The 24,512-nt window shown below is 49.1% G+C and overlaps 1 protein-coding gene and 1 long non-coding RNA gene across 3 annotated transcripts in view; both read right to left on the bottom strand.

The window, feature by feature from the left end:
• The window catches only part of NUP210L (nucleoporin 210 like), a 54,351-nt gene extending 31,330 nt beyond the window's left edge, over positions 1-23,021 (bottom strand). The window contains exons 1-18 of one of the 2 annotated variants that reach the window (XM_083416409.1): positions 22,774-23,021; positions 21,358-21,494; positions 20,949-21,080; positions 20,094-20,187; positions 19,493-19,643; positions 18,481-18,613; positions 16,628-16,783; positions 15,110-15,178; positions 13,790-13,896; positions 12,273-12,413; positions 11,589-11,726; positions 9,031-9,186; positions 7,617-7,815; positions 6,588-6,733; positions 5,117-5,338; positions 4,086-4,259; positions 2,975-3,167; positions 686-774 (exon numbers count right to left, since the gene is read on the bottom strand). In XM_083416409.1, the coding sequence (XP_083272535.1) occupies positions 686-774; positions 2,975-3,167; positions 4,086-4,259; positions 5,117-5,338; positions 6,588-6,733; positions 7,617-7,815; positions 9,031-9,186; positions 11,589-11,726; positions 12,273-12,413; positions 13,790-13,896; positions 15,110-15,178; positions 16,628-16,783; positions 18,481-18,613; positions 19,493-19,643; positions 20,094-20,187; positions 20,949-21,080; positions 21,358-21,494; positions 22,774-22,946 (2,610 nt within the window). In that variant the 5' untranslated portion in view covers positions 22,947-23,021. Of the gene's footprint in view, positions 1-685; positions 775-2,974; positions 3,168-4,085; positions 4,260-5,116; positions 5,339-6,587; positions 6,734-7,616; positions 7,816-9,030; positions 9,187-11,588; positions 11,727-12,272; positions 12,414-13,789; positions 13,897-15,109; positions 15,179-16,627; positions 16,784-18,480; positions 18,614-19,492; positions 19,644-20,093; positions 20,188-20,948; positions 21,081-21,357; positions 21,495-22,571; positions 22,680-22,773 lie in introns of those variants that run through there. The other variant, XM_083416410.1, reaches the window with a different exon arrangement.
• Positions 10,077-11,582, bottom strand: LOC310666279. The gene is made up of 2 exons (XR_014505843.1): positions 10,815-11,582; positions 10,077-10,374 (listed from the first exon to the last, which is right to left on the bottom strand). It is a non-coding gene; the product is annotated as an uncharacterized lncRNA (long non-coding RNA).
• Positions 23,022-24,512: the final 1,491 nt, after the last annotated feature.

Below are 24,512 nucleotides of genomic sequence, written 5' to 3' on the forward strand. Positions count from 1 at the left end.
TCTTCCGGAACAGATTACGTTCAAAAGCTGAGGTTCCACTGTATCAGTAACACCCTGAACTTGGCCTTGTAGGAAACAGGCAGCCAGTGCAGTTCTTACATATGTACCATATTTTTCGCCCTATAGGACGCACTTTCCCCCCTCCAAAAATGAAGGGGAAATGTGTGTGCGTCCTATGGGGCGAATGCAGGCTTCGCGCACCTCTCCGTAAGCAGCGGGAGCCCAGCGCTGGGCTCCCGCTGCTTGCGGAGAGTTGCGTGCATGCTGAAGCCTGCCCGCGCTGAGCTCAGCGCGTCCAGGCTTCGCGGACCTCTCAGCAAGCAGCGGGAGCCAGCGCTGGGCTCCCACAACTTGCAGAGAGCTGCCTGTTTGGGGGCTAGGGTTGGGGGAAGCTCGGGCTTCCCCCGCCCCAACCCCGCGCCTGGGGGGGAAATAATTCCCCCCCCTTTATTTCCCCCCCAAAAAACTAGGTGCGCCTTATGGGACAGTGTGTCCTATAGGGCGAAAAATACGGTATACCATGCTTATAGAATGGTATAGTTGGAAGGGACCCTGAGTGTCACCTAGTTCAACCTCCCTGCAGTGCTAAAGCATCCAGGTCACCCAACCTCTGCTTAAGAACCTCCAAGCAAGGACCCGAGCACAACAACGCCCTCTCCATGGAACCATCTTTCCCTCCACTCACTCTTGGGCTCCCTCTCTCGGAATATTTCACAAAGTTGACGGAGATCAACACTGTCCCTTTGATCTGCCGCACCTCAAGGAGCTGGTGTCCTGGGACCACAATAGATGCAGACACGGCATCGGGAGGGAGGGAGGGAGAAAAAAGGAAGCAGAAATTGAAACAAATGTATTTTAAAACTGCCATTCTTACATAGGAAGGGAGGTGTGAGGGAGACTGCATTCTTGCACGTGAGATACAGTAAGTTTTATTTTTAAAAAAATTACAGGGATGAGCAAAAGGGGACTTGCCAGGTGGGGCGGAGCCACAAGAAGAAGAAGAAGAAGAGTTTGGATTTGATATCCCGCTTTATCACTACCCGAAGGAGTCTCAAAGCAGCTAACGTTCTCCTTTCCCTTCCTCCCCCACAACAAACACTCTGTGAGGTGAGTGGGGCTGAGAGACTTCAGAGAGAAGTGTGAATAGCCTAAGGTCACCTGGCAGCTGCATGCGGAGGAGCGGGGAAGCGAACCCGGTTCACCAGATTACGAGCCCATCGCTCTTAATCACTACACCACACTGGCTCATAACAACACTAACATCCTGGCAGTTGCTTACTGTGAGGGAGAGGAGAGAAGTGGCAGGGAGGCCAGCGTGGTGCAAACACACCCATGGAGCCAATCCAGCACACCTGCCGATGTGTTTGCACCATGCCAACCCCCCCAATTCATCCCAGTAAGCTGCAGCAGGACAGATGCTTCTGCAGCTGAGATAGTGCTACTGTGCATTGTAGAGGTTAGAGTGCTGGATTAAGACATGAAAGTCCAGGGTTCAAATCCCGACTTGGCCATGAAGCTCACTGCCCCTCAGCCAAACCTGCCCTACAGGGTTGTTGTTTTGGGGAGTAACTACTACTAAATGGTGAGTACCGGCACCTTTTTTTCTAGAAGAAGAAGAAGGGTTTGGATTTGATATCCCGCTTTATCACCTAAGGTGTCTCAAAGCGGCTAACATTCTCCTTTCCCTTCCTCCCCCACAACAAACACTCTGTGAGGTGAGTGAGGCTGAGAGACTTCAGAGAAGTGTGACTGGCCCAAGGTCACCCAGCAGCTGCATGTGGAGGAGCGGGAATCGAACCCGGTTCACCAGATTACGAGACTACCGCTCTTAACTACTACACCACACTGGCTCAAGAAAAGCAATGGGGGGAAACCATGCAAGGCCACCTTGAGCTCCTTGAAGAAAAAGGTGTGACGTAAGTGCAATAAACAAAACGTATTTTTTGCTCTATAGGACGCACCCGACCATAGGACGCACCTTGTTTTAGAGGGGGAGAATAAGAAAAAAAAATTCTTCCCCTCTCTGCTCAGCGCCCCTTCAGCAAAGCAGCAGGAGAAATGGAGCCCCTTCCATTTCTTGTCCTGCTTGGCTGAAGGGGTGCTGCACAGCTCTCCCTCTCTGCTGAAGCCGGGAGAGTCTTGCTCTCCCGGCTTCAGCAAAAGGAACCCTAAGCCTGCGGAGTGCAGCGGGAACTCACGCTGCGCTCCGAAGGCTTCAGGTGGCTATCCCTGAAGCCTGGAGAGCGAGGGGGGTCAGTGCGCACTGACCCTTCTTGCTCTCCAGGCTTCTGCGAAAGCAACGCGAAGCCTCCGGAGCGTGGAGGGAGTGCTCCCACTGCGCTTCGGAGGCTTCGCGTTGCTATCGCTGAAGCCAAGGAGCCTGCATTCGCTCCATAGGACGCACACACATTTCCCTTTAATTTTTGGAGGGGAAAACATGCGTCCTATAGAGTGAAAAATACGGTAATTAATAACCCATTTAAAGATGTAAAAAAAAGCCCTGTGGCTCAGGCCAGTGGCTCATCTAGTCTGGCATCCTGTTCTCACAGCAGCCAACCAGATGTCCAGGTGGGAAACCCGCAAGCAAGGTGTGAGAATAACAGAAACTCTCCTTTCCTGTGGTTGCGCGGCGGAAGCAGGACTGAGATAATAAAAAAGCACTGATTGTGGCAGTTCTAGCTACAGGGGCATGGATGGTCTCCTCATTAAAGGGCCTGGGAACATAAGAAGAGGCTGCTGGATCAAAGCAGTGGCCCGTCTAATCCAGCATCAGTTCTCACAGTCGCTAACCAGATGCCCCAATGAGAAACCCGCAAGCAGGACTTCAAGAACACCACCACCCTCCCCATGCGCAATTCCCAGCAACAGGTATTATTTCGGAGGCGTATTACTGCTTCCGGGAGCGGAGGAAGAACATAGGCATTCTGATTAGTAGCCACTGGTTTCTCTGCTGAAGCGCAGCGCCGAGTCGTACCGTGGAGCCTGGTCTGTCCAGTCCCATCATCCTTCGGTACCATCTGCATGGACCTCGGCAGAGCGAAGTGAGCGAGGCTTTGATTGGCCGATATCCATTCCAGGATTAGGGAGGTGAAGTTATCAAACTTCCGCCGGTGCTGGTCGAAGAGAGCTAGCTCCAAAACGGTGTTCCTCAAACTGGACACGGGGACCTGCAAGGCATCCCAAAAGACACCGGCGGCAGCCTGCATTTAACGGCATGCGAGAAGCACCTGGGAAAGGACCACATCTTTGTGATCTACGGTGCCAAAGCACAGAAGCCCTGCAAAGCAAGGGCAGAAGAACTTGAAAGGCACCGATGGCGACACCTTGGAAGATTACATACCATGTTTAACTGATCGGTCCGTTGGACTGATTCTGTTTTAAAAGCTTTGGTCTACTAAAGAAAGATAAAACCCTGATAACAAAGGCTGGCAACAAATATAATAATAATAATAATAATAATAATAATAATAATAATATGTCGCCCATCTGACTGGGTTGCCCCACCCAGCGGCTCTGAGCGGCTCCCAACAAAATATGAATATACAGTCGTACCTTGGTTCTCGAACGGAACCGTTCCAGAAGTTCGTTTGACTTCCGAAAATGTTCAAAAACCAAGGCACGGCTTTCGATTGGCTGCAGGAGCTTCCTGAACTCAATCAGAAACCGTGGAAGCTGCGTTAGACGTCTGGCTTCCAAAAAACATTTACAAACCAGAACACTCACTTCTGGGTTCATGGCATTCAGGAGCCAAAACATTTGAGTCGCAAGGTGTTCAAGATCCAAGGTACAACTGTATTTAAAAGATATATATTAAAATCCAGGGCTTTTCTTCTAGGCAAAGTGGTGCTGGCACGGCGTACCCTTGAGTGCTCCCAGAAAAAGCACTGTTTAAAGTCTATCTATCATCTATCTATCTATCTATCTATCATCTATTTTCCCTACAAGGACTTTCCTTGCAGTTGTGGCAAACTTTCTGAGCCCAATTTCTGGCTAAAAAACAAAAAAAGACCGTCCAACATCTCCCCCAGGATTCCCAAACAAACGGAGCGCATTGAGGCACTTCTAGCTTTTCCCAGAACACTTACCAGCTGCTTGTGGTGCTGAGGCAAAGGGCAAGGCGGAGTGCCAGCCGCCAGCTTATACACAGGTGTCACGGCCATGCTGGCAGGGTGGGCACAAATGAACCTCACTTGCACCATCTCCACAGCGGGACTGGGGTTTAGCACACCTGGATGATTGCCCACCTGGAACGTAAACACCTTTGGGGAAGCAGCAAAGGAAGAGTGGTTGTCAGCCAGCAGGCTTTGCAAATGTAGCCAAGCATCAAGTTTAGATGCAACCAGAGCCTTTGGACAGGGTCAGTTTAAAGCGTTAGACTGAGAGAGACAAACGCTGAAATCTCCTAACTACTGAATCTGGAAAGGGGGCATCACTGTGGATGCTGCACACAGCTAGAAGGGAGAATAAGCCAAGCACAGATGTAGCTATCATAGCACCGCTTTCTGTAAGATGCGCCAGCACTATGGAGGCTGTGCCTTTCCTTATCGGCCATTACGTTTCATCATCATTATCATCATCATCATCATCACAACCATTTATTATTTATACCCCGCCCATCTGGCTGGGCTTCCCCAGCCACTCTGGGTGGCGTCCAAAAAAATATTAAAATACCGTAATACATCAAACATTAAAAGCTTCCCTAAAGAGGGCTGCCTTCAGATGTCTTCTAAAAGTCTGGTAGTTGTTCTCTTTGACATCTGGTGGGAGGGCATTCCACAGGGCCGGTGCCACTACCGAGAAGGCCCTCTGCCTGGTTCCCTGCAACTTGGCTTCTCGCAGTGAGGGAACCGCCAGAAGGCCCTCGGTGCTGGACCTCAGTGTCCGGGTAGAACGATGGGGATGGAGACGCTCCTTCAGGTATACTGGACCGAGGCCGTTTAGGGCTTTAAAGGTCAGCACCAACACTTTGAATTGTGCTCGGAAACGTACTGGGACCCAATGTAGGTCTTTCAAGACCGGTGTTATGTGGTCTCGGCAGCTGCACCCAATCACCAATCTAGCTGCCTGTTAACGTCTTGGGCAGGGGGGAGAGAATACGCACACACCTTCCTCCTACCTGTTCCCCCAGCTCCAGGCATGTGATCCGATAAATGTACTGGTTTTGCTTCCTCTTGGCCGGCAAACGAACCTCCACCACATGGACTTTGTCCTTATGCTCCACTCTGAGCTCCAAGAAGAAGCGGGATGGCTCCAACACCCATGGGCTGGGCCCTCCCTCAAACACCATCTCCTTCACAGAATGCCAGGTCACCAAAGCCACCTCCACAGGGTTCACAGCCTAGTCATTATATAAAGGAGTTAACACTGCCTTGGCCTGCAAAGAATTGACCCAAGGACCCCCCCCCCCGGTTCCCCACCTGTATTTCTTCCAATAGGGAGGCCTGTGCTTTCTAACCACCATTCACATCCCTAGTTCCAGGGAAACTACGGTAGTAAGATGATAGATCAGGTTGCAGACAAAGAACATCAAAATGAAGGACTCGGTTTTATACTGAACTAGACCATTTAACTCAGTATTGTCTACACACTGACTGGCAGTGGCTCTGCAGGGGAGAGACCCTGCCCAACCTGGAGATGCTGCTGCTGTGGATCGTAATCTAGGACCTTCTGCAAGCAAAGGAAATGCTCTTCCCTTGAGCTGTGGCCCTTCCCTCAACAATGCAAAAGGAATTCAAAAGAGAGAACAGAAATAAACTGTAATAATAATTGTCAGGGAACTGCCATCGGAGCTGGAGGCGGAGAGAAGGCTCCAGAGGGATGCCGGAGAGGGTCCCAGTAGGGAGAGAGGCAGCCCATCCGCTGGGGAAAGAAATCAGCGTAACACCAGTGGAGAAGGGGGGCAGGTGGGGGAATCGGAGAGGTGGCTCCAGGACTCCTCGCCGGAGACCAGCGGAGAGAGTACGGGCACTCCGCTGCCCACACCCTCCCTGCGCAGGGAGAGTAGGAGAAGACTGGGCGTCAAACAGCTTTTATGCTGGAAGAGGTTCAAGAAACGCCCACTGACGGATTCTGCCAGCGACTGAGGCAGCCACGAAACTTGAGGCTGTCCAGACAGAAAGGGTTCAACCAGGTAACCTAGCCAGGAGTGGTGGCAACTTACGCACGAGCAACCCCTAGAACCATAATAATAATAACAATAATAATAATAACAACAACAATAATTATTATTATTTATTTATACCCCGCCCATCTGGCTGGGTTTCCCCAGCTACTCTGGGCGGCTTCCAACAAAACACTAAAATACAATAACCTATTAAACATTAAAAGCTTCCCTAAACAGGGCTGCCTTCAGATGTCTTCTAAAAGTTTGGTAGTTGTTTTTCTCTTTGACATCTGGTGGGAAGGCGTTCCAGAGGGCGGGTGCCACTACCGAGAAGGCCCTCTGCCTGGTTCCCTGTAACTTGGCTTCTCGCAGCAAGGGAACCGCCAGAAGGCCCTCGGCGCTGGACCTCAGTTTCCGGGCAGAACGATGGAGGGTGTAGCACCACCCTCCACCCATTACTACCATAGAGTTGGCGCCTCCTCACCTTGAGCGGTTCATAAGCAGCAAAGGTGGCACTCGTGTCAAAATACTCCTCGTAGATGGTGGCGCTGGCTGTCACCAGTGTATGGCCGAGAGACTTGGCTGCTAGATGGATGGTGGAGCAGAACTGTGGCCCAGCTTTCTGCTTACCTAACAAACAAGAGCACAACTGCTCTTTCTACAAGCACAGGAAGAGCAATTGATCTGTCAACCAACTCTGGAACTGCAACGAAGGAGCTTGGCAACTCACCCAAGTGGCAATTGCAGTGCCCCGTGATTGTGGAGTACGGTGGAGAGCACAACGGGGCATTGGTCAAGAGTGGGTGTCCTTCTAAAGCCTGTGGGGAGGCCACCCTAGCAAACAGCCATCCCCCGAATCTGCTCCTCAGTCTGCCCATGCAAACATTGGGATATTTGTGAAGGGGAGGGTGTGCTATTTTTCATTTATTATTAGGTGTTATGTACTGAGTTGAATAGGATCCAAAATGCTGTAGTCTGATTGGTCCTAGAACAATAGGACCCAGAATGCAGCAGTCTGATTGGCCCACAGGAGCCATCCAATCCAGCTCCAGGTGGAAGTGAATCTGCAACCTGATTGGCCTACAGGAGAATCTTGGAATTAGCCAATCACGTGGGGCCCATTGTGTAAATAATGTATATAAAGCGGACATGCTGGGGGAACTTCCATTTCCTCCTCACCACTATGAGCTGAAGAAAGAGCATGAAATCCACTCTCGACTCCGAGTATATTTCAGTGAAATATACTAGGAGTCGAGAGTGGATTTCATTACTACTTTCTTTTTCTTTTGAAATTTTGCACCCTTAAGAATTTTGCGCCCAGGGCAACTGCCCCTGTGGCCCCACCCACACGATGGCACAGGCTCCCAGGATTCTTTGGGGGAAGCCATGACTGTTTAACGTGGCGCAGTACTGCTTTAAACGCCTAGTGAAGATGAGGCCTAAAACAGGAGGCCAGGAGAGGACCGGCTGCCCATTTATGTTAGGGAACAAGTGAAGAGAGCTGCCCTCTTACCCGCTTCATCCAGGGCGAACACTCCTTGCTTATCCATGCCGACGTCCAGGGGTAAGAGTGAGCAGTCGGTGAAAGCGATGGTCTCCCCCGTCTCTTTCTCAACGTGGTACATCCTGAGTGGGACTTCCAAGGTCTGTCCAATCTCAGTGTCTGCATGGAACGGCAAGAACTCCATCTTTGAGAGCTTGAGCACATACACCTGAGTGGGGGCAGGGGGGGGGGAAGAGTCAAAGAGCACATGAAAACATCTCCATGTATGTGACAACGGCCGCCAGAGTTTTAATAGCACAAGGATGGAAGACTGAAGAAACCCCAACTAAAGAATCATGGCAAGAAAAATTGAGGGACTACGCAGAACTGGCAAAACTGACATACAAGCTACGGGACAAGGATAACTGTGACTTTAAAGATGAACGGGAACCCTTTACAATGTAGTTGAAGATGCAACAAAGCGAACTGGACTCCTTGGCTGGCTTTGAATAAACATTCACAAACTTTTTATTGATAATAATCAGCTAAATAGTTTGAGGATCTATACAACTGTGTAACATGCAGAAAACAGCATTTTTAGAGAAACCAAAGACTGGAACTGAGGGAAGTCGGGGGGTGGGGTGGGGGTGGGGTTGTGTGGGAGGGTGGGGGGAGGGAGGGAGGAAAAATGGGGAAGGGGAAATAAGGATGATATGTTTCTGGATAATATGTTTTGTTTTAATTTTGAATTAAAAAGTTATTAAAAAACAACAACAAAACAACAACAACGAAGAGCACCTAGGAGGGAAGAATCGGCTCTCTAGGGATACAGAACGCCCCAAGGCCTCTCTTCAGACTGAGTTTGTTTTTTGTTTTTTGTTTTAAATGATATTTATTAAGATTTTAACAGATACAGAAGAAGTAGAGACAAACAAAATACAATAAAAAAGGAGAGAAATAAGAATAGAGGAAAAATTAAAAAATACATAAAACCACACCTCCACCCCACCAACAAAAAAAGACAAAAACATTTAAATAAAAAAACCCTTCCGTTTTTCACAATTCCATCCTTCTGTGACTTGTTTCCTCGACCTCCTCCCACCTCCCTTTTTGTATTCCAGTTAATAATTAAGTCAGCAAATTCTTTCCATCTTTCACTGCTTACTATCACTTAATTATCTCAATCCATTTAAACCTTACCCTCCCATCGACATCTGAAAAATTATCTATACTCCAATCTAGTAAAGAGAGAAAAAGAATCTTAAATCTTATACCCTTAAATCCTAAAATCTTAAATCCTTATCGTATTTCAACTAAAGTCATATGAATTCATTCCACCATCTCCCAACATTCCTGAATTATACAGACTGAGTTTGAAGCCTGTAGGGCGGGGGTTTGACCCAGCAAGCAATTCGACTTGCGCCAATGCCGCAGAAAGACTTGCCTGTATTTCCCCAAAGTGGAAAGGGTTCTGCACATCTCTGGCCTGTATGGCGGTTTGGCCCTCAACCAGCCCCGCTGTGACCACCCCTTTCACCGTGACGGTGGCCACTGTCTGATTGGAAGAGGTCCACGTGAAGTTGCCGCTGCCTCCCTCCACCTGTGGGAGAGCAGAACCGGGGGGGGGGGGGGGATACGAAATGCACAGTTAAGCCTGCACCCCCAGAACAGAGTAAGATGATGATGTTCTTCTCTTGTAGTTTGGATCCATTGCTCCGTGTCCGCTTCTCTTGTTTTCTGCTGCTCCAGAGAAGCGGACACGGAACAATGGATCCAAACTACAAGAAAGAAGATTCCACCTAAACATTAGGAAGAACTTCCTGACAGTAAGAGCTGTTCGACAGTGGAATTTGCTGCCAAGGAGTGTGGTGGAGTCTCCTTCTTTGGAGGTCTTTAAGCAGAGGCTTGACAACCATATGTCAGGAGTGCTCTGATGGTGTTTCCTGCTTGGCAGGGGGTTGGACTCGATGGCCCTTGTGGTCTCTTCCAACTCTATGATTCTATGATTCTATGACCTGGGTGCTGGAGAGAGCATGTGTCACTGGATCAGAAACAGTGGCCTCCGTTGGTGAAAATGCAAGCATGGACTCACGTGGCCAATGAAAGGGGACTGCAGGAATAGAAATCTCAATGTAGCAGTGGCCTGAACAAGTGAGGAGGCCCAACCTCAGGTCCCTTCTGCTAGGGAGGTCAGGTGGTCATCTATGTTTTCTGCAGTAGGTCTTCTTCAGCAGGATGTCAGGGTGTTTTTCCACCAGCCTCCTCTTGTAGACAGAGAGGCTAACACTTTTATTTCATCTGGTATTAGCAGAGATTCTCATGGGTTGCTTCCGGGTGGCCTGTTTAATTTTTTTGTAGAATATTTTATAATAAAAGGACATTGATGAAAAGGAGCTCTCCACCCAAGTGAATGGGTGGCAAAGTGGCAAATGCAATTCAATGTAAGTAAACAAGTGTAAAGTGATGCATGTTGGGGCAAAAATACGTGAATTTCACATATACAACAATCTTTATTATGGTCCAGAGACCCAACAAATCGTTACAAAGCAATACACGGGTGGTGGCAGCAGCCACTGGAATCTAGCAACAGGTTAGATGCCCCTCTTACAGGAGATAGGGAAGGGGACATGAGCTATATGGGACTCTTGCTTACGTTTAGTTTATGCATCTGAGGACTTAACATCAGTGAGCAACTTTCCTTAGACGGAAGTAATGAGTTCAAAGCAAGGGGACCTGCCAAAGCTAGATGGCTTTCAGGCAAAATTTCTACGATCTCTGCTGCAGGTACCTGTCAGGGAACTGCCATTGGAGCGGGAGGCAGAGAGGAGGCTCCCGGAGGATGGTGGAGAGGGTCCTAGTAGAAAGAGGGATAGCCCTTCCGCTGGGGAAGGTAATCAGCGTAACACCAGTGGGAAAGGGGAGGAGATGGAGGAATCGGAGAGGTGGCTCCAGGACTCTTCGCAGGAGACCAGCGGAGAGGGTACGAGTACTCCGTTGCCCACATCCACCTTGCGCAGAAAACTTTCGCGCAGGTAACGGGGGAGGAGACTGGGCGTCAAACAGCTTCTATGCTGGAAGCGGTTTAAGAAACGCCCACTGACGGATTCTGCCAGCGACTGAGGCAGCCACGGAACTTGAGGCTGTCCTGACAGAAAGGGTTCAACCATGCAACCTAGCCAGGAGTAAAGGCAACTTACGCACGAGCAATCCCTAGAACCATTACAGTACCCAACTGTGAATTTCACATATACGCTCATGGGGTCTGAACTGGAAGTGAGCGAACAGGAACGAGACCTTGGGGTTGTAATGGATAGCTCAATGAAGACGTCAACCCAGCTGCCTTGAAACAGGCAAATTCCATTCCATGGATCATTAGGGAAAAAATTGAAAGGAAAACTCTGTGGGTGGGATCTCCTAGGGTGGGAAACTGGGGGAAGAGGGGGAAGTTCCCAGGTGAGAGCTGGGAAGGTTCACTCTCCTTTGTGTGAAATAAAGGATAAGATATAATTTTGATAGAGGGCTGTCTTTAAAAAACCCTGTAGTGTACTCAGCCACAGATAAGAAGGAAAACTGAGCAGCGAGACTGTCAGATAACCAAATCATTAAGTGCATCAGCAAGGCTTCAAACTATCCATGACACAGCTTCTCCATAAGTAAGCGTGAGTGGCTGCAAATCTGACAGTGACTTCACTTCTGTTTACGCAGCTGATATGAGGGAACCAGACGTTGTCAAAATGATCATGTTTCATTTGGCTCTTAACAACCCTTCTGTGTTGTGTTAGATGCTCGGAAGGAGAGCGAAGGGAAGCTCTGTTGTCATACACAACCCATTGCTTTAGGGTTTTGTCGCTGGAAGCTCTGAAGGCATAAGTAGGTCAAAATGGTGGAGGGAATGGGTGCCATATTTCCCGTGGCAGATGGTTGCAAACATTTGTACCGCACTGAGAAATGAATAAAGGGCATTCTAGGGGATTTATCTCCCCAGGTCTTGGACAACTTCACCTGAACTCTGTACCGGTACAAGACATCCAGTGGGTGGTGTGGGAATGCCAAGAAGGAGGGCGTCAGCGTGATGGGAAGGTAAATCTTCACTTCCTGCTTGTGGCTGATGGGCGGCTTTAATAAATCTTCTGAACCACTCTGAAGAAAAGGGAGGAATGATTGACCTGAACTTTCACTCTTACAGGAAAAACAAAAAAGATGTACATAACAAGGAATAAATACTGAAGCCTGCAGGGCTAGCAAAATATCTCAAATTCTTAGCCTTCCAATGTTGAGACCTACTGTTATTATATTATTGCAAACCCATAAATCCAGGCCAGAGTATTGCACTTGGGCAAAAAAACCAAGAGGCACAAATACAAGATGGGTGACACCTGGCTTGAGAGCAGTACATGTGAAAAGGATCTAGGAGTCTTGGTTGACCACAAACTTGACATGAGCCAACAGTGTGATGCGGCAGCTAAAAAAGCCAATGCAATTCTGGGCTGCATCAATAGGAGTATAGCATCTAGATCAAGGGAAGTAATAGTGCCACTGTATTCTGCTCTGGTCAGACCTCACCTGGAGTACTCAAATTCCTAGCCTTCCAATGTTGAGACCTACTATTATTATATTATTGCAAACCCATGAATCCAGGCCAGAGAATATCCATATGCTACTACGACGAAGGAGCTTTTCTTTTACCTGGAGGAGAACAGACACCAGCGCGGCTTCAATGACGGTGACGCCATCCTTCAAAACCCGAACTACGTGGTAGGAGCCGTTCACTGAAGATATAAACTCTTGAAAGTATTCTTGGGGAAACTGGTGAGTTATTCGAAGATTCTGGAAATCAAGGGGTGGGGAGAAATGTTGTCAGAAGGAGGGACAGTGTGATATCAAACACTTTATCAGAAGCACAGCGAAAAGGTCACAGATCGACAGAATAATTGTGTCCTTGGAGTTGACTCCAAGGAAACCTACGAGGCTGGAAAGGTGTTTTCAAATTCTTCAGTGCCTGTATCCAATTTTTAAAGACTCTTGTTGTTTTTAGTAGACCCAACACAGACAGGCCAGTGGCCCATCTAATCCAACATCCTGTTCTCACAGTGGCCAACCAGATGCCTCAGTGTGAACTCCACAAGCAGGATTGGCCACAAAAGCATTCTCTTCGCTCTTGCAGTTTTTAGCAACTGGGATTCAGAAGCATTAATCCCCCTGACTGCAGAGGCACAGCACAGCCATCATGCCAAGAAGAAGAGTTTGAATTTGATATCCCGCTTTATCACTACCCGAAGGAGTAGCTAACATTCTCCTTTCCCTTCCTCCCCCACAACAAACACTCTGTGAGTTGTGAGGCTGAGAGACTTCAGAGAAGTGTGACTGGCCCAAGGTCACCCAGCAGCTGCATGTGGAGGAGCAGGGAATCGAACCCGGTTCCCCAGATTACGAGACTACCGCTCTTAACCACTACACCACACTGGCCAAGCACCCATTGACAGCCTCTTTTAAAGTCATCTAGCTAATTATTATTATTTATTATTTATACCCCACCCATCTGGCTGGCTTTCCCCAGCCACTCTGGGCGGCTTCCAACCAAATATTAAAAACAATACAGCATCAAACATTAAAAACTTCCCTAAACAGGGCCACCCTCAGTTGACTTTTAAAAGTAAAATAGTTGCTTATTGCCTTGACATCTGCTGGGAGGGTGTTCCACAGGGCAGACACCACTACCGAGAAGGCCCTCTGCCTGGTTCCCTATAACCTCACTTCTCACAGTGAGGGAACTGCCAGAAGGCCCTCGGCACTGGACCTCAGTGTCCAGTCGGTACAATGGGGATGGAGACGCTCCTTCAGGTATACAGAACCGAGGCCATTTAGGGCTTTAAAGGTCAGCACCAAGACTTTGAATTGTGCTCGGAAATGGACTGGGAGCAAATGAACTCCAATGGGAGTGAGTTCCATAGTTTCACTATGTGCCACGAAACCCCTCAGTCCTATGCGTGTTCCTCAGAATTAAGTCCCACTGAATTTCGTGGGGCTTACCCCAAATATGTCTATACTGGATGACACGTTAAGGCTGCAATCCTGTGAACTTTTACTCTGGAATTTGGGGTGGGTGTGATTTCAGACATAACATGCACAGGATCTCATTGCAAGTTAATGCTGGCATTTGAGAGAGATCTTTGAGCTTCTTTCCCAAGCTGACACCTACTCACATCGGACGGGTAGATCTTGGTGCTCGATTTGTCGTACACTTCGACCGTGATGGTATACTCTCGCTTCACTTCTAGGATCCACCTGTTGCCGGGCTGGACAGTGAAACCTGCAATCAGTTGCACAACGGAAGCCAAACGAAAAGCATTTCTGTAAGATGAGGCAAAGGAAACAAACTGCATGGTGCTAAGTTTTACATTTAGCGGCTGGGGCAGCCGGCATCGTGTTCACTGGACGTTGCCCATACTTGGCTCCCTTGTTGGCCTTCTCTTCCTGAGAACCTCAACCTTGGACAACTCAGTCGTCTTTCTTACGGCTAGCCCAGGGGGTTGTTGGCTTCCTCTTCCCCCTTAGCCTGGGCTTTGCCCTTCCCTTTTCAGCAAGGAAGAGGATGATGGGGGCAAAACAAGAGGCTAGTTGGCTTCACCTATCATTTGCTCTGTCTCCACCTATTATAGGTCTCTGCCTCGAGTCCTACCAGTGGCAACGGGCACCAGCCTTCACTGCTGCTGAGGCTGGACCTCTTCTAAGTTCTCAGAGTGATAGAATCCAGCTCCGTGCTGACCAGAAAAGGTACAAGAGATACCGTATTTTTCGCTCTATAACACGCACTTTCCCCCTCCTAAAAAGGGGAAATGTGAGTGTGTCTTATGGAGCGAATGCAGGCTCCATGGCTTCAGCGAAAGCAACACAAAGCCTCCGGAGCCCAGTGGAAGTTCTGTGTTGCTTTCGCTGAAGCCAGGAGAGCAAGAGGGGCTGGTGCGCCCCAATCCCTCTTGCTCTCCTGGCTTCGCTTCGCTGGAGAGGCACTGCACAGCTTTCCCTCTCTGCGCAGTGCCCCTTCAGCCAAGCGGGAGGAAAAATGGAAGGGGCTCCGTTTCTCCTGCCGCTTCACTGAAGGGATGCTGCGCAGAGAGGGAGAGAATATTTTTTTTAGGTGTATCTTATGGTCAGGTGCGACTTATAGAGCGAAAAATATGGTAAATTCCCCAACAGGATGGCTGCAAAGGGAGTTACAGGCTGCACAGCAACCATACCTTTAAAGCACATCCTGGGAATTGTGGTTCATTCAGGGTGCTGGGAATTGTAGCTCTGTGAAGGTTAAACCGCAGCTCCCAGGATTCTCTGGGGGAATTAATGTGTTTTAAAGGAACAGTGTGCGCACAGCCCAAGCTGTGTGCCCCATCTCTTCCACCCCCAGCTTTGGAGGTGAGGCCAGATGCACATCGCCACTGCAACCCGTATCACCCTCTTCCTTAGGAAAAAGCCCAAGTGCCTATATAGTCAAAACTCTGCACGGAGATGCAGGAGGGACCGTTTACCTAAATATCCAGGCTCCACAACGTATATGCTGCAGTTGGGAAGTCCAGAAGAGGCTCGCATGTGGATGTCTTAATCTTTTCGGTAAGGAATTCAGCCTCGTCGTAAATTGAGAGGAGAAGGATGAAAGGGGCAGAGGATATTTCGCATTAAACATGGGGTTGGATCCGGTATGGCGCTAAACTGAAACCACTTAGCGGTATGCTTGTTCTGCTGGTGAAATGTTTTGCCCCAGCAGAATATTGTTTGGATTTGATATCCCGCTTTATCACTACCCGAAGGAGTCTCAAAGCGGCTAACATTCTCCTTTGCCTTCCTCCCCCACAACAAACACTCTGTGAGGTGAGTGGGGCTGAGAGACTTCAGAGAAGTGTGACTGGCCCAAGGTCACCCAGCAGCTGCATGTGGAGGAGCGGGGAATCGAACCTGGTTCCCCAGATTACGAGTCCACCGCTCTTAACCACTACACCACACTGTTGCGTGAGAGAATGTATTAGCAGGTTGCCGACAACGCTGGTCACATTCACACCGTGCATTTAAAGCCCCATTATACTACTTTTGACAGTCATGGCGGCTTCTCCCAAAAATTCTGGGAGTTGTCTTTTATTAGGGCAGCTGAGAGTTGTTAGGAGGCCTCTATTCCCGCCACAGAGCTACAATCCCCCAAGTGGTTTAACACTCAATCCCTCTTTCACAGGGAACTTGGGAGAATTATAGCTCTGTGGGAGGAATAAGGGGAGGGGATCTCTTAACAACTCTTAGCACACTCAACGAACTATAGCTCCTATAATTCTTGCACGATGAGTTTCTGCTGGTGCAGCTGTTGTGTTGGGATTCCTCTGTTGCACAACATTTAACACACACACACCCTGCTAGTGCATGAGCCCTTGTGCAACAATGAAAAGTGGGTGTGCTTAGCCTCCTGGAAGCTATTCAGGGATGCCTCAGGATTTCAGGGGTCATGCGTCAGGGAAGACCGAAACAGCTAGTTGCTTAGGAATAATAGGTGAGGAGGTACCCAAAGACTGGGGCGGGGGGGGGGGATATTTGTGTTTGCAACAACGGCTGCCCAGATGATTTATGCACAGAAATGGAAAGAAGAAGCATCTCCAACCAAGGAGGTCTGGCAGATAAAACTGATGGGAGCAGTCTGAGATGGGTAAACTTGCAGAAGAATAAAGAACCAGGAAGAAAGAACCCTTAACAAAGACTGGGGAAAGTCTGTTGAACATTTGAAAAATTATTGTAAGCAACTTAAAACGATAGCGGGGTTTATATAGAACGAGAAGTAAAGGCAAATAAAGGATTTTTTTTTTAGAGGAATAAACAATAAAGGAATTAATTTAGATATGCAGTAGTAAAGATAAAATGAAAGGAACCACAGATGGGGGTGAGGGGAAGTGATTCTGATGTGCATTTTTTGTTTCGTTAAATAATTTGTTTGTTGCAAAACTGGAAAATGATAAATTAAAAGAAAAGAAACAGCTAGCTGCAGCCCGGTCTAAGTTCTTTAAGGATACTTTTATGGACTAAGACCAGGTTAACCTGTCCCAGCTGAATGGCGGTGATGGTAGCTGTCTTTGCATCCAGTTTGGCCACGGGGAGGCCAGAAGCGTTAGGTGCCTTCACTGCATCTTGTAGCTCCAGCTCGTAGTGCTCAAGAGGCAATTGCACCTCTGCGGAGATAAAGGGCCGGCCAAGCTCAGTCAGTTATGCCCAGCCATAGCTGCTGCGCTCAGGTGTGTTCTTTACACAGCCTCCCTCTCCCACCCCAACCCAGCAGGGATGTCAGAGCAGTGATCAAGTATTGCCTTTGGCTTCAGTGCTATTCATAGTAAGTATGATTCAATTTTCCAACTCAATAAAAGCACTGAAGCTGGGAAAGGCATTATAGGCCAAAACTAATAGTTAGATATAGGAGCCGTAGTCCAATAAAGTCTGGAGGATGGCAGATCTGCCACCACTGGTACGCAGTGGCGTAGCGTGGGGGGTGCAGGGGGGGCCGGCAACATTGGGGGGGGGGGGCGCGCTCGCAGCTCTCTGCCCCTACCTGGCTCACTCACTCTCTCTCACTGCAGTGCTGGCTGTGCGAATCCGTTCCGAGCTGCCGGGTCGCCACCCACTGTGGAGGGGGGGGTGCCAGGTATGCGGTGCGGTGCGGAGAGAGAGCGAGGGACTATCTGGGGGAGGGACAGTGCAGCGGGGGGCGCAAATTACTTGCCTTGCCCCAGGTGCTGACAACCCACGCTACGCCACTGCTGGTACGTATCCTTCAACCAAACCACCCTTACTAGTGATTGAGCTTCACCGAACACTGTGGGGCACACTTCTGAGTAAGCATCAGTGTTAGAAACTGAGGTGTGAAAGCTAGGAGCTAAATGGCACTTTAAACCTAGGTTATGTCTCGCCAGAGTGGTGCATGCTCTAGTTATCTCCCGCTTGGACTACTGCAATGCGCTCTACGTGGGGCTACCTTTGAAGGTGACCCGGAAACTGCAATTAATCCAGAATGCGGCAGCTAGACTGGTGACTGGGGGCGGCCACCGAGACCATGTAACACCGGTCTTGAAAGACCTACATTGGCTCCCAGTACATTTCCGAGCACAATTCAAAGTGTTGGTGCTGACGTTCAAAGCTCTAAATGGCCTTGGTCCAGTATACCTTAAGGAGTGTCTCCACCCCCATCATTCAGCCCAAACACTGAGATCCGGTGCCGAGGGCCTTCTGGCGGTTCCCTCATTGTGAGAAGTGAGGTTACAGGGAACCAGGCAGAGGGCCTTCTCGGTGTTGGCGCTCACCCTGTGGAACACCCTCCCTATCTTTAAAAGACATCTGAAGGCAGCCCTGTTCAGGGAAGTTTTTAATATTTAATGCTGTACTGTTTTTAACACTTGATTGGGAGCTGCCTAGAGTGGCTGGGGAAACTCAGCCAGATGGGCGGGGTATAAATAATAAATTATTATTATTATTATTATTATTATTAGTGCAACAACGGAATGCCTAGGCGTGCTATTTTTATAACAAGAATGCAAAGCTGAAAATGAATGAACTGCAGCTAAAATATTATGTTCATTTTTCACATGGTCTAGTCCTGCCCCTGCTCACCCCCCTAATATTCTTCTCCAGTCTTCAGAGAGTAGCTGGAAGTGAGGAGGCAGAAAAAGGTCCTCCTTTCCTTCCACTGTGCAGTTTTAATCTGAAATCTTAGGCTCAGTACTGCACTCACAGCTCAGAAACTGCTCGCGCTAATGAATTCCCTGCCGCAAAATGTGTCTAGAATAGTGAGAGTTTCTAACACTGGTAAGCATGTGTAGAATTTCTCAGCCAGGAGACTAAATTATGCATCGAGTCACCCAGGAGATTAGGAATGTACCTGTGATCTTTCCCTGAACTATTTTGCCAACTTTGTACTTAATGTAGGCTCCGACCAGCAAGTAGACATCATAGGACGGGATTAAGAATATGTTCTCCAAAACCAGCAGGCGCACCAGGGCAGCAGCAACTTTCTGGAAGATTGAGAAACCACCACCAGGGGCACGCAGAGAGAAAGGTACACATAAAGAAATATATATTATGCTTTGCAGTCATTTTACTTGTAAGACTCTTTCAAAACTAAAAAAAGGACTGAGTGATTCCATCACATTCTATGCCCCCTCCTGGTTGGCATTCAAGATAGTTGCTTCGGTTTAATCTCCACAGGGTGCAGGAGCGACGATGGCTCCACCAGAACACTTTCTGCTCGTTTAAAACTGCCACCTGTCACCTCCATTCCATACATTTAAAGCACTCTTAAAATCACAGAATGAGTTGGAAAGGACTCGAAGGGTCATCTAGTCCAACCCCACTGCAATTCCCCTAGGAATTGGTTTGCAAAGGATGATGGCAGTTGTTAGCAGGACCTCTGCTCCTCTTACACAGCTGCTATTTCCAGAGTTCCCAGCTTGTTAAACCACTCTGGGAACCGTAGCTCAGCGAATGATCTCCTACAAGAAAGAAGATTCCACCTAAACATTAGGAAGAACTTCCTGACAGTAAGAGCTGTAAGAGACAGTGGAATTTGCTGCCAAGGAGTGTGGTGGAGTCTCCTTCTTTGGAGGTCTTTAAGCAGAGGCTTGACAACCATATGTCAGGAGTGCTCTGATGGTGTTTCCTGCTTGGCAGGGGGTTGGACTCGATGGCCCTTGTGGTCTCTTCCAACTCTATGATTCTAATAGCTCTATTTAACAAATGACAGTTTCCCAGATTCTTTGGGGGAAGCCGTGACTGTTAAAGTGGCAAAGAGCACTCTGAATGTATGGTGTGGATGTCACCTCTATAGCTTTGGTAGGCCCTGACCTTGCCTTGCGCTGCTGGGATCCCTCTGGGAGGGCACAGCGAGTACTCACCTTGTAAACAGGCTCCTGTATCCGGACCTTTACGACAGCTGCGCCCGTTTTGATCCCTGACACCAGAATCCTATCTCCTTGTTTCTCCTCTCTTTCCATCTCAACTACGTAGTCGGGCGGAGAATATTCTGCCTCAGAGTATTTTAAAATCCTAAAGAAACCAAACTGGGCTTTTACTGAAGGAACAAAGGTCTGTCACTGCTTTAAGAGTAAATAAACAAGCAGGGTGAAATGTATAGGGTGGGTGAAAAACCTGCAGCCGCTGTTAAGACCCCCCCCCCAAACCCATCAGCCCCAGCCAGCATGGCCAGTAGACGAGTGGTGGTGGTGGCGGCCACTGCAATCTAGCAACAGGTGAGATGCCCCTCTTACAGGAGATAGGGAAGGGGACATGAGCTATATGGGACTCTCACATTTATGCATCTGAGGACTTAACAACAGTGAGCACCTCTCCTTAGACGGAAGTAATGAGTTCAAAGCAAGGATGCAATAGAATGAAATCTATCAACTTCAACAGTCTACCCAGTGGAGCACACACGTAACCTCCCGTGTCGTTTAGGATTTTATTAATCACACTTGGCCATTTGGGGTTTCGTCTTACCTAATTTTGCTCGAGAGCTCCACGTTTTCCAACTCATCGTCCTTGGCGATGCTCCACTCAAATTCCAACCCCTCCAAGCTGCTGAATGTGTTCCCTGCAGGCAGGATCCAAAAACGAGCCCAGGCTCAGGGCCAAAGGAGATGTGATGTGATGTGATGATGTCTGTCATGTGGCTTAGCTTTGTGTGACTGTTTTTTGTTTTAAGTCACACGGGGGAGGGGAGGGAGGATCATAACCATAGCATGAGGGGTGAGGGCTTGAACCCTCTGACCATGCTATGGTCCTGATCTGGCTTTTGCTCCAAAGCTATCTCACCTTGAGATCCTTGCTGGCAACAGAGAGGAAGATGCTAACAGGTCTTGTTCCAAAACTATGTGAGTGTGAAGATGAGCCAAAGCATCAGTTGAAATACAGAGAAGAATGCAAATTATGTTGTTGTGGATAAAATAGGCCACCTCCTTGCTAACTTTAGGCGTACACCATAAATAAAGAGTTAACAGAGCACTGTGACCTATCTTGTCATGTCAAAAGGGAGAAAACAGAGTCCCACTAGCAGGTCAAAAGGGTGTATCAACCCCAGAGAGAAAAGTAATTAAGAATAATAACAATAATGTAGACAGAGTGATATGCAGAACTGGGCTTATAAGTGACTGGCTGCCTCATACCCAGCATTGCTTGTGAATTCTAAGAAACAAAACAAAAATCAATGCAGTTTTGAAAGGTGCAGTTTGCTGTCTTGATTCAAAACGGTGTCCAAAATTTGGTTACAATATTTTAAGAGGTTTGCAAGTGCAGAGCATACAGATACCTTTCCAAAATATATAGCAGGTGTTCCAAGTGTCACAGGCTGATTACCTTCAGCATCCAGAGCTCTCACACTCAGCTCGAGTGGGGAGTCTTCCACATAGATCTCTCGAGTTCGGGAGATGATCTCAACATGGTCTATCAGATCCACAATGACATCGCAACGCAGCAGATGACCTGTCACTGGGAGGAGGAACAAAAGTGGGTGTCGCCCACCCACCACATGTAATCCTGTATCTGTGTTTCATAACAGGGGAAGAATAAGGGTGGATGTGGACAATCCCTGCTTGCCTGGGAAACTTTTCTGAGCCCCCAAATTGCTCATTCAGTGATAAAGGGAAGGCACACTCTGCACATGCTCAGCGTTTGGGGTTCTTCATTCCCCAGGTTTGCATGGCATCCTAGACCCCTATCCCCTATAGAAACAAATCAATTTCAAAATTCCCCTTCTTTTGCTCACCTGTCTCCTCTGCTAAAATAACGCTGGCCAGCTTTGTGGCCTGTGTAGAGCAGGTGGTCAACAAAGCTTTCTGAGAGCAAGCCGTCCCATTCTCGTACATTGGATCAATGGTGACTGTGTCATGGCGTGTGGAGTACCTGCAGAGCAGATGAGACACGGCTTGCACTCTCCTGTGGCCCCCTCTCAAGGAAGAGGAGAGAGATGCAAATGTGGAACTGAGGCAGCAAGGAACCCTCCATCTTCTTGGTGGCAAGGACCACCTGCCACTTGGCTCCTCCCCTTCGTCTCCATCAGCACCAATTCCACCGGGTCCTTTGAGCAGTTATGTAAGAACTAGTACCCAAATTTGCTCAGCTCCCTCTCCCTCCTCTCATTTGTTGGATGGTGCCTTTTGTAAGCAGTAATTTTTTTTAAAGGTACATCAATTTGAGTGCTTTTGTGGGAAGGCAAATATATCAATCTCACTATTTATCATTTGCTCATCAGTTCTATGTTTTCATGTCACTGCCATTTGCTACAGCATGAGGTGCATGGGAAGGAGAGCCACTGGTGGTGCAGTAGTTAGTGTGTTGCACTAGGAGCTAAGAGACCTGGGTTCAAATCACCCCACTCAGCCATGGAGCTGACTAGGTGTCGATACCTCTTTCGGCTTAACCTACCTCGCAGGGTTGTTGGGAGGATAAAATGGAGAGTTTTCAATGAGCAATAATCGAGGCTTAGATTAACCTCAAGGGACGCAGGTGGCGCTGTGGTCTAAACCACAGAGCCTAGGACTTGCCGATCAGAAGGTCGGCGGTTCGAATCCCCACAACGGGGTGAGCTCCCGTTGCTCGGTCCCTGCTCCTGCCAACCTAGCAGTTCGAAAGCACGTCAAAGTGCAAGTAGATAAATAGGTACCGCTCTGGCGGTAAGGTAAACAGCATTCAAGTGCGCTGCTCTGGTTCGCCAGAAGCGGCTTAGGCATGCTAGCCACATGACCCGGAAGCTGTACGCCGGCTCCCTCGGCCAATAAAGCGAGATGAGCACCGCAACCCCAGAATCGTCCGCGACTGGACCTAATGGTCAGGGGTCCCTTTACCTTTTACCTAGATTAACCTCACAGAACTCCTTGTGGAGAAAAAGGCAGGAGGTAAACAAATAAAACACTGCAAGTACATTCCTATTTTTCTGGATCTTGAAGCGGCTTAGCATGGTTCCCCTTCTCCCCTGCCTACCCCAACACGGAGCATTTTATCTTCAAAGCAACTCTGCGAAGCTTGTCAGGCTATTAGACTGCAATCGGCCAAGAAAGTCCTTCTGGGATTAATGAAATGTTGAATCTGGAACCACCCTTGGCCCCGCCCACCATGACGTCACTGTCACGCTCACGTTTTCTCCGCCCAAGCCTCGCCCCTCCCGCAAGGCCCCGCCCCTCACCAGGAGTAGCAACCGCCCTCAGCGCCCAGCACGAAGGGGACGCGCTTGTCCCGGCTGAAGGGCAGCAGCACCTTCGGCGTGTTCAGCTTATAGGCGCCGGCCGGCCCCGCCAAAAGCGCCAAGCCGAACAGGAAAAGGGCCGGCCTTCCTGGAGGGGCCCAGCCCAGCCCCATCGTCGGAAGAAAAGCCCCAAGCCGCCGCGGCTCAAAATGGCCGCGGGATCCCTTCTGCCTCGCACGAGCCCTAGTTCTGCGCATGCGTCGGCGCTTAGGAACCTTGTTGGCACGCTGGACGTTCTGTCCTTGCGCATGCGCGCTCTCACCTTTCCCACACCTTCGATTACGTGCGCTTGGTCTCTGCCCTTTCCCGCCTCTCCACCGGTCTCGGTCTGCGCATGCTCCGTCTCACCTCGTGGCTGGTTTTGCTGTTTAGCTAGGGAAAGGGCTTGCCTGCGCGCATGCGCAGCCCGGTATCAGAGGTCTACGGGTTTGACTCGAAGCCTGTGCTAGGATTTTTGCATTGTTCCTAATTTAGGTGCTTCTGATGGCTGCAGCCTTAATTGAGCCAAGGCATCATGAGGTCTGCATTGCTTGCAAGGAGGTCATCTCTTAATCCAGGCATGGCCAAACTTGGCCCTATAGCTGTTTTGGGGCTACAATTCCCATCATCCCTGACCACTGCTCCTGTTAGCTAGGGATGATGGGAGTTGTAGTCCCAAAACAGCTGGAGGGCCAAGTTTGGCCATGCATGTTTAATCGATGTAGGAGGGCAGGAGGGCTTGCACTAACCCAGTGTTAGCTTGGGTCTCCAGCTGTTTTTGGACTACAACTCCCATCATCCCTAGCTAGCAGGACCAGTGTTCAGGGATGATGGGAGCTGTAGTCCAACAACATATGGGGACTTGAAGCTGGCCGGCTGGCCTGTTTTTCACAGGACAGGGCTGCTGCAAAGATTTATTTTTTTTAATGGGTGGAATATTGTTTAGGCCTGTCACTCCGTTCTTAACTTACCATGCATGGTCCCTGGAGGGATAAGATGGTTACAGACTTCTGCCAGTCACTTTCTCCCTTAGCCTGACCTCCACAACGTGGCTGTGAGGATTAAAGGCGTATATGGGAGTGGTTTTCAACCAGTGTGGCGTGGCACCCTGGGGTGCCTTGAATGATGGTCAGGGTTGCCGCGGGCAACACTGGCCTCTGTTCTCTTCCTTCTCTGATGCCCTCTCCTGTCTCTGCCTCCCAAAGGCTTGCACAGCTGTTTGTTGCAGCAGCCCTGGCTACAAGCTCCGCAACGAATGGTGCGTCTGGGGCTGATGGGGGGGGATTGCTTCCCAGGCCCCTCTGGAGCAGTGAGGAGGCACCTCTCTTTGGGGTGGGGAGCAGCTCATAGACCAGGGGTGGCGGCAACGAATGTCCAGAGAACTCCCGAGGAGAGGGGAGCGGAAAGGAGGCTGGAGAAAGACTCCACAAGGGAGGGTGTTCAAAAAAGGGTGAGAGGCTGTTGGCTGTGCAGGCGTAACTGGGCTCCTGAGCCCCATTGGGGTGCTGCAAAGAATGTAGTTGGTGAAGGGAGCTGTAGACCGAAGGTTGAAAACCTCTAGTGTATGGTATGAGAATAATGCCACATACTTTCCTGTTCTTTGGAGGCGGCATGAGAGAACTTCTGTCGGCTGTTGAGTCCCGAGCACCCATGAAACACGGAGGTGATATTTGTAGCTTATATTTGGTGCTTTTGTTTTT

The sequence above is a fragment of the Podarcis tiliguerta genome (assembly GCF_965153285.1).
Source record: "Podarcis tiliguerta genome assembly, chromosome: 16".
Lineage (NCBI taxonomy): Eukaryota > Metazoa > Chordata > Lepidosauria > Squamata > Lacertidae > Podarcis > Podarcis tiliguerta.